Source organism: Monodelphis domestica, chromosome 2, assembly GCF_027887165.1.
Source record: "Monodelphis domestica isolate mMonDom1 chromosome 2, mMonDom1.pri, whole genome shotgun sequence".
NCBI classification, from domain to species: Eukaryota; Metazoa; Chordata; class Mammalia; order Didelphimorphia; family Didelphidae; genus Monodelphis; species Monodelphis domestica.
In genome coordinates this window covers 76,643,717-76,662,116 of record NC_077228.1, presented here as the reverse complement: position 1 = coordinate 76,662,116, position 18,400 = coordinate 76,643,717, and the positions used below count along the sequence as shown (strand labels likewise).

The 18,400-nt window shown below is 35.3% G+C and overlaps 1 protein-coding gene across 8 annotated transcripts in view; it reads right to left on the bottom strand.

Moving 5' to 3' along the window:
* The window catches only part of CEP350 (centrosomal protein 350), a 190,881-nt gene that overhangs the window by 70,221 nt on the left and 102,260 nt on the right, over window positions 1–18,400 (bottom strand). For all 8 annotated transcript variants that reach the window (XM_056815600.1, XM_056815602.1, XM_056815598.1 and 5 more), the window contains 7 exons: window positions 15,388–15,611; window positions 14,266–14,429; window positions 13,846–13,956; window positions 12,532–12,672; window positions 7,410–7,546; window positions 5,961–6,083; window positions 829–992 (listed from right to left, as the gene is read on the bottom strand). In XM_056815600.1, coding sequence (XP_056671578.1) covers window positions 829–992; window positions 5,961–6,083; window positions 7,410–7,546; window positions 12,532–12,672; window positions 13,846–13,956; window positions 14,266–14,429; window positions 15,388–15,611 — 1,064 coding nt within the window. The remainder of the gene's footprint in view (window positions 1–828; window positions 993–5,960; window positions 6,084–7,409; window positions 7,547–12,531; window positions 12,673–13,845; window positions 13,957–14,265; window positions 14,430–15,387; window positions 15,612–18,400) is intronic.

Sequence of the window (18,400 nt, the reverse complement as noted above, 5' to 3'; positions counted from 1 at the left end):
AATTTAAGATTTATCATCAGCTATTCCATTACAAATTTCTTTTCTGGTTAAAATCAACAAGAATAATTTGAAAGTTAGGCTATATATTTATATTACTTGAATTCTACACTGATTCAGAAATAAAGTGCAAGAAAAATGTACTATAGTGTCATTTGGCATTCCCTAGATTATCATCTACAAATGCTACTTTTGTGAATTGATTTAACAAGAATATAGTTATGGAATATATGGTATTAACATTCCAAGTGAATTCTAGAAGCTACTACTTTGTCTTAGTTTTCTTAGTTATCACTATTCTCAATTAAAACTTTCTCAAATTTGATGTGTCATTGTTAAAGAGAAGTGGGAAATTAATCTAATTTTTAAATTCAAAAAAAATTTTTAGATTGTAACATAATCTAATTATTTTAGCACATATAGAAGTAATTTAAATTTAGTCACTGGCTATTTTGACAACTAATGCTAAAAAAGAAAATGTAGTATGATTTTATTATTTTTAAAACAATTATAATGATCTTTGTCTAATATTGACTATCCATATAGTTTCCCAATATCTGCCCTACCATAACTAATAATACACAGCTGTGAGATAAATGGCTAGATATTTAATATCATCTTAGTTTCTCTTTAGATAAAATGAATTGGCTGTATCTGACCAATATTGGATGAAAATGATTTGCTTCTTATCTATCCCAAATTCCAATCAAATGAGGTAACACACCCAGGTGAAAATGAAAACAATGGCTGAGACTATCTCCAAAGGGTTAAAAAAGGCCCAGGTTAAAAAGGGACTGAAAGATTTAGTGGTAACATACAAATGAGAGCTACCTTTCTCATCAGGCAATGATGGAATACTATCACTCTGCAGGGAATCATCCACAGCAGTATGAATTTGTTCTTCAATAGGACTCTCTATTTTTTCAGAGGCAGATTTCTTCTCATTTTCCTTAGACAACAGAACTGACGGGCTTTCTTGGTGGCTGTTACTGCTTCTGCTCCATGGATTTTTATGAAAGCAAAATTAATAAACAAACAAGTAAGATACAAGTTAGTTAAATGATGAGCCTGACTTCTGAAAGTATAAAATGAAGAAAAATACAAAATAATAAATTTCAAAAGTTACACTGCTTTCCTACCCCCTACCACCATCAGCCAGAAAGGAACTTGTGTAAGTCAGCCAATGAAATACAACAGCAATTATTTAGCACCTACTATGTACTACAGATAGAAAGAAAGAAAGAAAGAAAGAAAGAAAGAAAGAAAGAAAGAAAGAAAGAAAGAAAGAAAGAAAGAAAGAAAGAAAGAAAGAAGGAAAGAAGGAAAGAAAGGAAAGAAAGGAAAGAAAGGAAAGAAAGGAAAGAAAGGAAAGAAAGGAAAGAAAGGAAAGAAAGGAAAGAAAGGAAAGAAAGGAAAGAAAGGAAGAAAGGAAGAAAGGAAGAAAGGAAGAAAGGAAGAAAGGAAGAAAGGAAGAAAGGAAGAAGGAAAGAAGGAAAGAAGGAAAGAAGGAAAGAAAGGAAAGAAAGGAAAGAAAGGAAAGAAAGGAAAGAAAGGAAAGAAAGGAAAGAAAGGAAAGAAAGGAAAGAAAGGAAAGAAAGGAAAGAAAGGAAAGAAAGGAAAGAAAGGAAAGAAAGGAAAGAAAGGAAAGAAAGGAAAGAAAGGAAAGAAAGGAAGAAAGGAAGAAAGGAAGAAAGGAAGAAAGGAAGAAAGGAAGAAAGGAAGAAAGGAAGAAAGGAAGAAAGGAAGAAAGGAAGAAAGAAAGGAAGAAAGGAAGAAAGGAAGAAAGGAAGAAAGGAAGAAAGGAAGAAAGGAAGAAAGGAAGAAAGAAAGAAAGAAAGAAAGAAAGAAAGAAAGAAAGAAAGAAAGAAAGAAAGAAAGAAAGAAAGAAAGAAAGAAAGAAAGAAAGAAAGAAAGAAAGAAAGAAAGAAAGAAAGAAAGAAAGAAAAAGAAAACTGGTCCAATTTTCCTGGAATCAAATGGTTGTGGAGGATAAAGATTTAGAGGGAGTGGGAAGAAAAGCAAGGATTTCTCATTAAGATAGTAAGCAAGGAAATAACCATGTTTAATAACTTTGTCAAAATATTAGGAAAAATCATTCCCATATAGATTTTCTACCATCATGGTTGGTTCTGAGACATGGTAGGTGCTTAATATAGAAGTGTTGCCTGATATAATGAGGTTTTACCACAGTCGGATGATGGGAGGCATTCTAGTCTTTTCTAGACTTGTAGATATCCTCTATGGAAAAACAGTATTCTATATTTGTAAAATGTATTTGAAGTTAAGAGGGAGATAACCAGAATACAGCTTCTGACAATACCGTGTAGCCATGAGTAAGGTACATGTCTCAGCCAAAAATTTGAAGTCTAAAATGGGATAACAACAGTACAGTGCAGGGCAGGGCTGTTGTGAGGATCAAATGAGGCAGTATGTACATACTTTATAAACTTTAAAGCATTATTTTAATGGATATAAATAACATATTTTTATTCTGACTTTTATTACTGGGGAAAATGGCAAAGGGAAGTCTAAAAGTTAGGACTGAAATTCTTCTCATGATCTAATAGTAATACCACATTTTTTTTGTCTATTATTATTCAGTCATTTCAGTTGTGTTGCAATCTTTGTGACCCCATTTGGGGTTTTCTCGGCAAAGATCCTGGAGTGGCTTGCCACTTCCTTCTCCAGCTCATTTTAAAGATGAGGAATTGAGGTACACAGGGGTAAGTGACTTGCTTGCATAATGAGTATCTGAGACTGGATTTAAATTTATGAAGATAAATTTTCCTGATTCCAGGACTTGCACTCTCTCTACTGTACTACTTAGCTGCTTTTTTTGTCTAGTAATGAGTAAACACATAGAGACATGAACCCAAGTACTGCATTTTTTAAAAATACATACTTCAATGAATATGATTTCACTCATGTTGAGTACGCTCAAGTAACAATTCATTTATGTCTTCTCATCTTGGGCAACTCATATTCATGTCTTCCCATAAGTCTTCTATAGGGCACCACCTAAAATTCTGAAGGCCTTCTTCTAGATCTCTTGATTCTGGACAGATGCCAAAGCATACATGGGTTGTCCATCTGTTACCCCAAGCTCTCAGAATTCTAGAATCTCAGAAGTTAAAGGGACTCCAGAAGCCATCTTAATCCAACACTATACCTGAGGCCCAGCTGGCTAGGACTTGGAAGTCATTTGTTCTTCCTCTAGGTGACAAAACTTTGTAATTATCAATGAGAGAATTCAAAGTATGAATAGTTAATATTGTAAATTATGAATAAAATTGTATGTATGGTTTACCTACTCTTCTAAGAATACAATTATGTTCTCTGTGATATTGTTTCAACAGTTCTTCGTGTACTTCATTGGTATATAGCTTATTTTCATCTGGAAAAGATGTCTCTGTATAGCCCTTTCTTTGGGCAATGATCTACAAACTCAATACTTTGGAGAAAGTAGTGGGATATGATTATTCAGAAATATAGCAACACTGGAATAATACTGATGTTTAAAAGCTGGGGAGCGGAGGGTCATTTAACAACACAGCACAATTTCCCAAAAGCAACCTAATCCAAACTCCTTCTATTTAATTTTGGGCACAATTCAGTGTTCATCTACAGTGTCTGTCCATGATGACTGAATGAATAATGCATTTATTAAGCACTTACTGAAGGCAAATCCCTGTGTTAGAGGCTATAAATACAAACAAAAAAATTAAAAGTTCTTGTTCTCAGGAAAGTCACATTTTTATGAGGGAAACAACACACATGGTTTCAACTACAAGTCAGATAAAAAGGTCCCATGGTTCTTAGGGTATGGCAGCAAAACAATTGTTAATGGTTCTGCTTTAATGAAATTTCCCCATATAAAATTATATCAATTTCAAGACTGGTGGTAAGAACTTTTTCTTCTGGGTCTTCAATGGATGTGGCTGCAGGATCTATAGGAGCAGTGGTCAGACTGCATCTCCCATCAATAAAAATCCTGAAAATGACCCCATCATTTACTCAAGCTATCATATTATATCTTTCCTTCCTTTCATGGACAAACTCTTAGAAAAAGCTTCGAATGCCTCCTTGTCTCTTCTCACTCTCTTGAACCCATTCTTCCAGTTACTCATGTTGACAACCAAGGTGTCATTCTTAATTCACTTGTATTTACCATACATATACATATCCAAAGAGTTGTTTAATCTTGATACCTCCACAATAACTTTCACATCCATTCCCTACTTTTCACTCACACAGATCCCATTTTAGCAAATGTTCGTCACCCCAAACTTAGATGATTGCAATGGTTTCTTAATAAACTTCTTTGGTTTAAGCCACTCTTCTGATCCATCCCCCAAATACCTGCTAAAGTAATATTTCTAAAGCAAATTTCTTCTCCTTCTACTCAATAAATCCCAGTGGCTCTCCCTTACCTCTAGGGTTAAAATATGAACTTTTCTACTTGGCATGAAAAACTCCTCATAACTGACTCCAATCTACTTTCCAATGTTATTATACACTACTGACCTTTCCTCACATATGATACATCTCATTTTGTGTCTCTATACAAGTTATCTACCAATGCAGGGAATGTAATCTCTGTTCATCTCTACCTCAAAGTTTCCTTCAAAGTCTGGCTCAAGAATAACTTTATACCTGATGACTTTCCTGGTCCTCCAAGTTGCTAGTGCCTCCTCCTAAATTAATCCACATTTATTTTATTTATATGTTGTTTCTCCTAATATGATTTAAGCTTTTTGAGAGCAGAGAAAGTTCCATTTTGGTTTCTGTGTCACCCTTACCTGGCACCAATGGGTACTTAACAAATTTTTGTTGACTGGCTGATTGATTGCTCTGTTTATGTCTGAACATCAGCTTTCAGCCACTTGTGCAGATAATTAGGACAAATTCTTATGAGTTATTATAGATCTGATTTAGTAGACTCTGGAAATTTAGGGAAAATTATGGAATTGGCTCAATATCAATTGAATAAGATTATCTTGAAGACATCATCTATTGGGAATTCCTCTTCTTTTGGACACTGAACTAGAAATCCTTCATTACACTAGGAAATAGCTTTGATGAGCATCTCTCTTCTTCACTGTGTGTGCCTTACTTGAAGTTTACAAATCAAAGTATCAGTCATGTGTCTTATGTCCTTCAAAGAAATATACATGATTTTAATGAATTCATGGAAGACATGTTGATGAGGCTCTTTAGCAACATTATGATCTAACAAATTAAACTATTTTTTTTAGTCAAGAAACAAAATGCATCTTTTATTTTCTGAACCTTTAAGGTAAGATGTCTGTAAAGGTGAGATATATGCTACAAAATATATTACATGAAGGCCTGTATGTTTCCTTCTTATAGCCTCCTCAAAAGTGCCCAAACATGAATGCAGATTACTCTTATCAAAATTTTATTGAAATGAGAAAGCAGATATATGGAACCAGTTACTGACATTTTCATGAAAGACTTTTGTGGGCACAATAAGGTCTCTGATTTTTTCCAAGCCTTGGGTATCCAAGCTATAGGATCCTAGGTAAGTCACTTAATCTCTCAGTATCCTAGGCCCATGTTAGCAAACCTATGGCACGTATGCTAGAGGGGGCTGTTTCCCTCCCTCTCTCATGAGAACATTTTTCATATCATCCATCTCTCTGCCCAGCAGTCCAATGGGAGTGTTTTCTCCATCCCCCTGTCTGAGGTAAGGTGGGGGGCTGACATGTGGTATGAGGGCTGCAGTTTGAGTGCTTGGTCTCTAAATAGTTCACCATCACTGCCCTAGGCAATTCTCTATGACTATAAATTGCTAAGCAGATGCCAATCTTCATTGGTAGAGGGGATTTCCTCACTGGGAATTTTAAAAATAAAATCACAGGTTCACCCCACCCTCCCAATTATCATTATTTAATTTATATTATGGTACTGATTATAAAATAAGTTGAATTATTCTCCTTTACCTCTGATCATGACTCTTAGATTTTGAGGCCTCTGAATAACTATCAAAATATGGAGAATATTTTTGATTCTTTGAGTCAGATGTCTCTTCTTTACTTTGAGAAAGGACAACAGATTCACTTTTCCTGTCAAAAAGAAATAGGATGAGAAAAATCTTTATGAAGAAAAATGTTTTCAACATTATTTAAAGTAGCATGAAGTGGGGGTTAGCTAGATGACTTATGGGATACAGTCAGATTAAAGATGGGAGGTCTTGGGGTTCAAATCTGATCTCAGATACTTCCTATCTGTGTGACTCTGGGAAAAGTCACTTAACCCTTAAGTTCTTATGCCTTACAACCAATATGTAATATTGATACTAAGATAAAAGGTATGGGTTATTCTTTTTTACATAGCATGAAATTAAAATGCTAGAAAGAATGAATTGCACACATAAGACCAAAGGGGGTTGGGGGGAGTCAAAACAGATTAATGAATGTCTTCCAGTGTACCAAGGAAGAACAAGGCGGATAATTTTGAATGGATCACAGTATACTCTTCAAAAAAGAGTATTATTTTACAAGTATTACTTGTGTAAAAACTTAAATTAATTTTTGAAACAAAACAAAAAAACATACCTATGCCACTGCTCCCACCAGCCCTAGAAGTTTATAATAGCAAAGCATAGATAAAATTTCAATAAGACAAAGATAATGTTGTAATAGTTCTATCTGCTGTCTACAAGGAAGTCATAGACAAAAGAATGACAATAAAAAGACTAATTTTAAGGATTCCTAAATTTTAAAATCTAAACAAATGAAAGTGTCCAGTTAATAATTAAGCAAACTAATCTCAATGATAAATCTGTGATACAATGATTCACATGTGAAATACATTAGAAACATTCTGTATATGCTACAATATTATACTTTTTGTTTGTTCTTACACTTAATTTTTTATTTTGCTCCTCAATTACATGCAAGCAAAACATTTTAACATCTATTTTTTAAAAACTTGAGTTTCAAATCCTCTCCCTTTCTTCTCCTTGATAAGGCAAGCAATTTGACATAAATTATATGTGTGCAATCATTCCAAACACTTCCATGTTAGCCATGTGGCAAAAGAAAACAAGGACCAAGAAAAAATAATAATAAAGTTTTTTTTTTTTAAACCCTTACCTTCCATCTTGGAGTCAATACTGTATATTGGCTCCAAGATAGAAGAGTGGTAAGGGCTAGGCAATGGGGGTCAAGTGACTTGCCCAGGGTCACACAGCTGGGAAGTGTCTGAGGCCAGATTTGAACCCAGGACCTCCCATCTCTAGGCCTGGCTCTCAATCCACTGAGCTACCCAGCTGCCCCCAATAATAAAGTTTTAAAAGTACTTAGAATATAGTATACAAAAGACCATAATCTAAATTGAATTCAGTAGCAACTAGATTTTTTACAGGTTAATAGAATAAATGATCTTACCTATCTGTATCAGTTCTGGCTCTCAAATGTTTCATGAACTCTGAATGCTGTTGCCGCTGATGATCAATAAGAACTGTTATTGGTGCTGCTGAAGCTGTGACAGCATCTGATATCTGGTTTCGTGCCAGTTCTGTCATCTAAATACAGGATCATAAAACAAATAATAAAAAAAAATGCAGAGGGGCAGCTGAGTGGCTCAGTGGATAGAGAGTCAGACCTAGAGACCAAAGTTCTGGGTTCAAATCTAACACTAGATCCTTCCTAGCTGTATAATCCTCAGCATGTCACTTAACTCCCATGTTCTGGGCCTTACCACTCTTCTGCCTTGGAATCAATACTTATTATTGATTCCAAGACAGAAGGTAAGGCGTTTTTTAATTTTTTTGTCTGTCTGTTAAGTAAATGTAGAGAGCAGTAATAATAATATCATAACAAAACTGCACTGGATCTAGCAAGGAAAACATTGTAAAGTCATATACTGGGTAGCTGTGCAACTTGGAGTAAGTCACTTAACCCCTCAGTTTCTTTTGGCTTTACCTGTCAAATGATCTCCCATTCAGCTATCAATCTTAAGACCCTATGAGCTAAATTCTATCTGATCCATAAAATCCTAGATCAGTGCAGCTTCTAGAAGTGATATCTTCTTCTCTTGACCTCTCTTCATTATTACTGTCTATTTTGCTATTATCAGCAATTGGACATAAGTTCCTTATGAAAAGGTAGAACTTCTGAAACTCTGAAATATATCTTCCCAGGCCCTGAGTTTTGCAATCTTAAAGTTATTTTGCTTCTTCAGTCTTTCTCATCCCTCCTCCCAAGCTATTGTCAAGGCCTGTTGATTTAACCTTTGCAACATCTCTCCAAGATATCCCTTTTTTCCTCCAACACTGCCACAATTCTAGTGCAGGCCTTCATCACCTCACACCTGGATTACTGCAATAGTCATCTTGTGGGTCTGCCTGCCTCAAGTCTCTCCCTACCCTAATCTACCCTCCATTCAGCCCTTAAAGTGATTTTCCTAAAACACTATTCTGATCATCTCTCCCCTCTACTTCATAAACTCCAATGGCACCTTTTTTCCTCTAACACCAAATAATACAAAGTCCTCTGTTTGGCATTCAAAGTACTTCATAACCCACACTATCCCCTCCTATCTTTCCAGGCTTTTTACACCTCATTCTTTAAGATGTACTTTTTGGTCCAGAGACACTGGCCTCCTGGCTGTTCTATGAACAAGACACTCATCTCTCAGCTCTAGGCATTCTCTCTGGCTGTTCCCCAAGCCAAGAATGTTTTCCTTCTTCTGCTGCAACTACTAATCATCTTTGCTTCCTTTAAATGCCAACTAAAATCCCACCTTTGACAAGAAGCCTTTCCTGCCTTAATTCCCTTTTAATTCTAATGCTTTCCCTCCTTTAATTATTTCCTATTTATCTTGTATATATCTTGCTTTGTATGTATTAGTTTGCATTCAGTCTTCCCCCATTAGACTATAAGCTCCTTGAAGGGCATGAACTGTCTTTAGCCCTTTATTTTGTATCTCCAGTGCTTAGCATAGTGCCTGGGGCAAAAGCTGGGTGACTAATAAATGTATTTTGAATGAATGAATTTAAATCTTTTACCTTTTTACATGTTTATCTCATCCATTAAACACAATAAGATTTTATAGGGAAGACATCTTGTCCTATGGTTTTTTTTTCCTGCCTCTTATAGCACTTATATAAATGTCTGGAACACTATTAGTGCTTTATAAACACTAATTTGATAATAATATGCCTAATGAAAATCAATTTGTTTTTTATAAACATACAGAAAATCTTTACTATTCATAACTGTGGGTATTAATTAAATTTCTCTTTTGCCAAATGAAATAAAATGTTTAAAAGTCAAATACTGTAAAAAAATGTTTAAATATATATTAGTAAATATTTACTCATGCATTTTCCAGGGACCAACTAGTTAAATATTGAGAACATCACCAATAGGCTGGCCACCTGGCGATGAATTTAGATCACATGGCAACTCATGAAATCCAGAAAAATACAAAGATTCTCAGTTCTATGTGGGTTTTCTCTACTCCTGCAGTAACAGTGGCAAAATGCTGGGAAAGGAGACACAGGATGCTAAGCATCACATGGCTTTTAATCTGTCAATAAGATGTGAATGAATGAATGATTTATTAAGCACTACTTAAGTGTAAAGCATTGTGCTAAGTACACTGAGTATATACAGAAAAGAAAGGCCTTGTTCTCAAGAAGCTCACATTATAATGGAGGAGATAATATTGGTACTGATATTTTAATTGTGAGATTCTTTTAAGTAGATATATTGCTGAAGCAACTGAATTATCAATCTTGACATTCTTGCTATAAACCAAACCAAAAGAAGTAAGAAAGTTACAGTTCAACTTAAGCCTGAGTTACAAGTATTTTTTTAAATTTGGAACATTTTATTTAATTAATTTAGAATATTTTTCCATGGTTACATGATTCATGTACCTTCCCTTCCCCCTTCCCAAACCCCTCCCATAGCTGATGCACAATTCCACTGGGTTTAACATGTCATTGATCCAGACTTATTTCCATATTATTGAAAACAGCACTAGGGTGATTGCTTAGAGTCTACATCCCCAGTCATATCTCCATTAAAACATGTGATCAAGCAGTTTACAAGTATTTTCAAGAGAGAGAGAAAGGAATTGGTGGAGCAAGTTTTAAAAAACCATCTACAGGCAATAGGAAACACTTTTTTATAAGCTATTTAGCCACTACATTTTACCTAACTAATGAGAAGTTCTCAGAAAAAGACTGCCATGAAAATAACTGCGGCTTGGCAATAGCTACAAAGAATATGATAGATAAGACTTTCCAAGGAAACCAACTTATACTCTGAAACTTGGTGATTTCCAGACAGAGGTGGAAAAAGAGAAGGATGGCAAGAAATATATGGGAAAGTATGGTTCAGAATGAAAGACTTGTATATTATAGTGGAACAGGTTTTATGTGTATTTTTCCAGAGTCTAGCTATACCCTATGACCATAACCAAACCAACAGGAAATTTGGGTCCTCTAGTTTTGGTAGATGAGCTCTCACTCTACTTTGCTGGGGTCTTAGATCTCCATAACACTTTCAAGTCATTTCCTCACCACACTCCTAAATAAGTAAGTTCTAGCTTTCTTTCACCCTTTTATGTGTTGTCTTTTACCATTACAATGTAAATTCCTTGAGGGCAGGGATGATCTTGCTTACTTGCATTTTCATCCCAGTACTTAGCACAATATTTGGCTTAATAATGATTTACTTGAATAAATGTTTTCTCTCTGATCCTCTCTCTTCCTCTCTCCCATCTCCCTTTTTCTCCATTCCCTCTCTTTTTCTTCAACAGTTCTCCAAAGAGGGTCAGCATGATATAACATATGGTGTACTAAACTTGAGAGTCAGGAAGATCTGGGTTCAAATCCTTTCTTGCACTTACTAGTATGTGACCATGGATAAGTCACAACTTCTCTGGGCCCTAGTTATCAATCATCTATAAAAGGAAGAGACTGGAATAGATGGTCTCTGAAGGCTCTTCCAGCTTAAAATCTATGATCTTATGATATATAGGTCTTTCTCCTGATCTTTCAGCTGCACTAGAACTAGTTATATAGAATGAGTGCTGAAGAGATCACCAAGAAAGAAGAATATAAAGAAAACAACTCAGAACAGAACCATGATCATCTAATTAAGAGATATGATATAAATGGTGATCTAGCAAAGAAAACTGAAAAGATAAGTAGAGGAAAACTGAGAGTAATAATGCAATACTGAGAAAGAACAGAGTATCATGAGAAGAGGGTGGTTAAGAATGTCAAATACAGCAGATAAATCAAGGATGAGAACTGAGAAAAGACCAGGACATTTTTGGTAATTAAGAGATTGAGAATTCTAAGTGAATGATGAACTTGAAAGACAAACTGCAAAAGGCTGAAGCCTGAGACAAGTATAAACAATGAACACGGACATACTTTTTCAGAGTTTGGCTGAGAAATGGAGGGAACAACATTTAGAAGGGATGGTAAAGTCAAGTGAAGGTTTTTTAAGGATAGAGGAAGGCTTTAACATATTTAAAGGTATTAGAGAAGGAACCAGTAGACAAGGAAAGGCTGATTGGGGGTAAATCTGCAGAGAAGACAGGACAGAAAGGGATAAAATGCACGGGTAGTAGCATTGGTCTTGACAAGGAGAAGGGCTATGTCCTTATGAGACAAACTGGAGAAAAGAGGGAGAGAGATTTTGAGATAAAGAGAAGGAAAAGAACTCTAAAGTGAATGAATGGTTTCAATCTGCTCAAAGGAAGAAGGACGGTTCTCAGTTAAGAGGATAGAAGAAGCAGATGTAGAGAAGCTTTAAGGAGAGAAGAAAAGGTTTGACATAGCATCTCTGGGGAGTAATACAGGAAATCAAGAAGAAATAAAAGGGGCTAAGCTGGGTGGCTTAGTGGATTAAGAGCTAGGCCTTAGAGATGAGAGGTCCTAGGTTCAAATCTGCCTTCAAAAGACACTTCCTAGCTCTGTGACCCTGGGCAAGTCACTTAACCCCAATTGCCTAGGCCTTACTGCTCTTCTACCTTGGAACCCATACACAGAATTAATTCTAAGCTGAAAGGTAAGGGTTTTTTGTTTTTTTTTTTTAAGGAGAAATAAAAGGACTGCCTTGCTACAAAGAATCAGTTGGAATTAGATAACATAAATCTGAGGTATACCCTGTCAACATGGTTATATGACTTTCTCCAGCTCTATTCAACAGCATGTGATTAGGAGGGGAAATATGTAATGACTGGAGTTTGGCAAGAGATGAGTTGGAAATAGGATAGGTGGATAGGAATTCCAGAGTAAAATGCAGAATTGAACTGGTTAATGTAGGTAATGTAAGGTAAAGTTAGGAAAGAGACATCAGAGAAAGGGCCTGAAAAAGTACCAAGGGATTTGAAAACCACCTCTACCAAAATGATAGTTAAATAGCTAATCAAGGTAATATAGCTAAATTTAAAGAAAAGTCTAAGAAGAAGAAAAGTAATTTCATTATTAATTAACATATGTGAAGAATCCCTATGAGAAGAAAAATTCTCCTTGGACCTCACCTCACGGATTTGTCGTGCAGCATCAGTGGTAAGCCGAGCAGCCTCTGCCTGCTGAGCAGCTATCTTACACGTTGTCTCCTGTAGTGCTTCAGTGGCTTCCTGTCGTGACTGAACCAGCTGCTGTAAAGATTCTGCATGAGCCTACACAAAAAAGGCAATACATTTTGATAACATGAATGTTTTAGTCTTCTCAAAAGTAAATGAGCTAAAATTAAATTTTAGTATGTGGGTTAAATGCTTGATCTTTGACTTTTATATTTTTAAAATTTTTTATAATTCAATAATCATGATTATGGGTTGGCATAGAGCCTGAATAATTCTTCATTATAAAAGTTCAAAGATTCCTAGCATCAGAAGGAACCTCAGAGATCTTCTAACCTAACATCTCTATAAGCTATAATATTCCTCTACAATATTCTTTATCAAATAATCACCTGGCTTCTACTTAAAGATCTGTCAGTGGTAAGAAAGGCTTTACCCCTTGAGGCAACCTAGTCTACCTTTGGGCACGTTTTAAACAAGATTACTCGAATTCAAAGGGCTTCTAGTTCAGGTAGGAGCTTCACTCAAGCTAAACCAGAAAGCCAGCTGACAGAGCTTCACAAGTCAAGAATGAAGCTACGTATTTTCTTTAGGGAAATATGTTCCAAGTTCTGAAACCTTCCAGTAAAAAACAAACAAACAAACAAAAAAAGTTTCTAAAATCCTTCTCTTGAGCCTACTGAGTCAATTATATTCAACAACAAACATTTATTAAGTATCTACTATGTGTAATGCAGTACAATAGTTAGAAATTTACTATATTCTACTAGGAATGGAGAAGACACAACATGTACATAAATAAGTAAACAAACAAATAGATAGGACTAGGCTTGTGATTTCACTGGCATGGGGAACTTCCAGGTTAGGAAACTTCTACAAAGGCAGGTCAGCACCTTCTCCTGCAGCTTAGATTCTTGGAGAGTTGCTTAGAGCCCTGAGATGTTAAGTATCTTGTCTAGGGTCCTACAGCCAGGATGGATTAGAGGTGAGTCTTCCTGGCCTGGAAGGCCAGTTCTCCATCCACTCCATCACACTGCTTCTCTCTCTATTTTGTAAAGATAAAGGATGTGCAAAATAATACAAAGCAATTTCATGAGGAGGAGAACAAAGCAAGCTAGGTTGTAGGGGCAGAGGTTCCAGAATGCTCTAAAAGTCCTAGCCTAGGGGACTCAGTGAAGCTTGACATCTTAACTGGGACTTTTCCCTTCTTGTTATAGTCCAGACAAGGTAGGAAGGAAGAAGGCCAAACATGCCCATGATAACTAACATCACCTGAGCTGCTTTTTGTCGGGCCTCTTCCAGCTGTCTCTGACTTTCCAGGGCTTCATGTTCAGCCTTCAACTTCAAAAGCACCAGATCTCGTTCATGACGTTGCTGCTGTGCCTGTATGTAACAGTGAGTGAAATTTGTGTCCTAATACAGAAAATAACTGCCACAAACTTACCCCTAAAATGTAAATACACCAAAATTTTGTGGTTTCATCAGACCTGTTTAAAAATACTCTATTTTCAATCTTTATTTTTTAAAAATCTGTGTATTGAAATATATATGTGATTATGATGTAGGGCAAACTGGTTGTACTCTAGAAAAGTCCAGTATGGCAAAAAGTGATTTAACTCATCTATAATACTGTTTGAGAGAGATGAAAACACAGAGAGCAAAATAAACCAGAGGAAGGAACGTTAAAGGAACCTTTAGGATCTGAGCCAATGAGACTGTCTCCTGCTGGGCCAGTGATATGCCTCGAACTCTTTCTACATCTGTCAATTGGCGCACAGACTCCTCAATGGCACTTAAGTAGTTAAGCTCTGCTGTCATACGATGCTGAAGGCCAGCAGGAGAAAAGCGCATAGTACCTAAAAGATCACAAGACACAAGAATCAAATATAGAGGCTTGCAAGCAAGTATTTCTGAATTTAAAAACACATTTTCTTTTGTTTTGATCAATCCAGTGATTTAACTGGTATAGAGAAATATCTAGGTAAAGCATTGTTTTACCAATGCACATCTGCACTGCAACCAATAGTCTTAAAGGGGTTATTGCAGGCACCAAGAGGTCAAGGGGCCTATCCAGAGTCATAGAGCCTGGAAGAGGGCATCAGCAAGGGGGAGTTTTCTGACTCCATGGTTCTATCTCCCAATTCTCCTGGTAAGAGACCAAAAAAAGTCTATTTTCTCTGTACTTAGCAACTATTTAACATCATCATAGATTTTAATAACTCAATACTAGGACATGAAAAAAAATCAAAGAAATTTCAAATTCTTGGCAAATTTTACGGGAAATATCTTCTAATCCTTCTTGAATCTTGTTTATTCTCCTGTTTAAGGTTAATCTTACAATATTTGTTGGTAGTCTTTCAAAAATACTTATATAATGAATAGCAGAATCTTAAAGATTGTAGGAAACTCAGATATTATTAATTCAAGTCAATAATGAAGTATAAATTCCCTCTCTGACATTCCCAAGTAGTCACCTAAAGAACTCTCTACTTTTTTAATTGGTCCATTTCACTACTGGACAGCTCAAATTGTTAAGGAGTTTCCATTTATCCTGAGTTTAAATCTATATCCAGTAACATTTATACATTGGTCTTGGTTTTACCCTTTGGGACACCAAGCAAAAGAAAACTATTATCTTTCTTAGATGATTTTCAGACAATAAACCCAAATAGAATAATTTGAAAATACAAAACTTGAAAATATATTTTTCTGTTATTCAACAGGAAAAATGGCTTATGGCTTACTTTTTACTAGAAAGGAAAATTCAAACTCATATTTTATGTAAAATATTACAATTATATAAAATATACTTGCCTGGGGTTGAAGGTGTTCCTACTGTTGCCCTACTACCTGCTAGATTTATGTCAGAGAAGGCAGCATTGGGTTTGAATCCTGATGGTGGTGTTGAAGGTAAGACTGCTGGAGATCTAGTCCTCTCCACAGAGTTTGCTGGAAGGTCAAATTGTGGAAGTTTCTGGGAGCTTGGAGACAGGGGGGAAGTTGGAGTTCTTTGTGATCTTCCCTTATCTGATGAGAGACTAAAGAATTTTTTAAAGCTAAAATAAAGTAGTACTTCAAGATTAGATATTAGATAGTTCTTTTAAAAAAATTTGTGCCTGTATGAACTTTTTCTTTTCTTTTCCAGAATAGTAATTTCATTGGTATAGGAGACCTCCAATGGGGAAGCTATTTCTGCCAATATAGATCATGATAAGGGAGAGAGTTTCTAGATGTTGAATAACTGCCCAGGATTGCAATCAGTATGGGTTCTAGGCAGGCCTTAAACCCCGATCACCCTGATTTGGAAGCCTAATTCAGATAATTCATAACAGTTAGTATAATCATTTGATTCTGCTCAACATATGCTTTAGAAGGCACTGAACAAAAGTAAAAGAGAATCTAATGTTTAATGTTAAAACCCCATTTCCCCCCTACAACATATAGGTTCTATCTTCCTTACACAGTAGTTCATTTTGGGTATTATGTGGTATTCAATTTAGGGTTAAACCAAAGTTTTATTTATATGTATACATACACACACACACACACACACACACATATATACATTTCCTAAATATCAACAAAAAGAATTCATACATAAAATGTAAGACTGAGTAATCCACAAAAGGATAAGTTTAAAAGCAGTAATAGAATAAAAAGATTAAGATTTCTCAATTAAGAATAGCACGTCAAGAAGATTCCTCTGTTATTTTAATTTTATTCATATTCTTAAGCAGCATATTAACTGTCTCAAAACACCCTCTCACTGTACATGCACTTATTTCCTAAAGCATTTGCTTTCCTAATAATACATCTACTATTCCATTCAGTTTTTGAAAAACTAAAAAATATTTTTAAAATTACTTTTAAAACTTTTTACAATATCATTTAAAGATTTAAATGTAAACAAAAGAGTTAAACTTTTTCAAATGTACTAAAATAAACCTTATTTGAGACACAAGGGAGCTGATAAAAAATAAGGCATAAATAAAACTATGGATTATTCTGTATAGCAATTATGAATACATACATGACAATGTATCTATCTGCACATCTAGTTTCTAAATGGAAGTGTGATGAGAGGTATTCACTTTTTTTCAGTGAACTTAGTTTTTTTTACTTAATGAAGGAATATTAACTTAATTAATGAAGGAATTAATAATTATAGTAGCCAAACAATTTCACTCAGCAAACAAAAATTTTCTCTTTAAACTGACTTCTACTAAATTTCTACTCCCCCTTTAGATTTCCACTATAGAAACAGCTGTTCCCCATACTCAATAATAGCACTCTAGAGACAGAAAGGAGGATCAGTGGAAAAGACTAGGGGTAAATAACCTCAGCAAGACAGTCTATGATAAGTCCAAAGATCCCAGCTTTTGGGCCCCAAATCCACTATTTTATAAAAACTGCTGGGAAAATTGGAAGACAGTATGGGAGAGATTAGTTTTAGATCAACATCTCACCAACACCAAGATGAACTCAGAATGGGTAAATGACTTGAATATAAAGACGGAAACTAAAAATAAATTAGGTGAACACAGAATAGTATAAATGTCAGACCTTTGGGAAAGGAAAGATTTTAAAACCAAGCAAGAGATAGGAAAAAAAATCACTAAATGTAAAATAAATAATTTTGATTACATCAAATTAAAAGGTTTTTGTACAAACAAAACCAATGCAACCAAAATTAGAAGGGAAGCAACAAATTAGGCAACAAATTAGGAAACAATCTTCATAACAAAAACCTATGACAAAGGTCTAATTACTCAAACTTATAAAGAGCTAAATCAATTGTACAAAAAAGCAAGCCATTCTCCAATTGATAAATGGGCAAGGGACATGAACAGGCAATTTTCAGTTAAATAAATCAAAACTATTAATAAACACATGAAAATATGTTCCAAATCTCTTATAATCAGAGAGATGCAAATCAAAACAACCCTGAGGTATCACCTTATAACTAGCAGATTGGCTAACATGACAGCAATGGAAAATAACAAATGCTGGAGGGGATGTGGCAAAATGGGGACACTAATTCATTGTTGGTGGAGTTGTGAATTGATCCAAACATTCTGAAGGGCAATTTGAAACTATGCCCAAAGGGTGCTAAAAGACTGCCTGTCCTTTGATCCAGCCATAGCACTACTGGGTTTATACCCCAAAGAGATAATAAGGAAAAAGACTTGTACAAGAATATATATATATACATATATATATATATTTATATTTATATATAATATAAAATAGCTGCGCTCTTTGTGGTGGCAAAAAATTGGAAAATGAGGAGATGCCCTTCAATTGGGGAATGGTTGAACAAATTGTGGTATATGTTGGTGATGGAATACTATTGTGCTCAAAGGAATAATAAACTGGAGGAATTCCATGGGAACTAGAATGATCTCCAGGAATTGATGTAGAGTGAAAGGAGCAGAACCAGGAGAACATTGTACACAGAGATGAATACATTGTGGCACAATCGAATGTAATGGACTTCTCCATTATTGACAATGCAGTAATCCTGAACAACTTGGAGGGATCTATGAGAAAGAACACTATCCACAGTCGGAGGAAAAACTGTGGGAGTAGAAACACAGAAGAAAAACAACTGCTTGAGTACATGGGTCAAGGGGATTGACTGGGGATGAAGATTCTAAATGAACATCCTAATGCAAACACCAACAACATGGAAATGGGTTTTGATCAAGGACACATGTAATATCCAGTGGAACTGCATGTCATCTATGGAAGGGTGGAGGGAGGAAAGGGAGGTAAAGAATATGATTCTTGTAACTAAGGAATAATGTTCTAAATTGACTAAATAAAT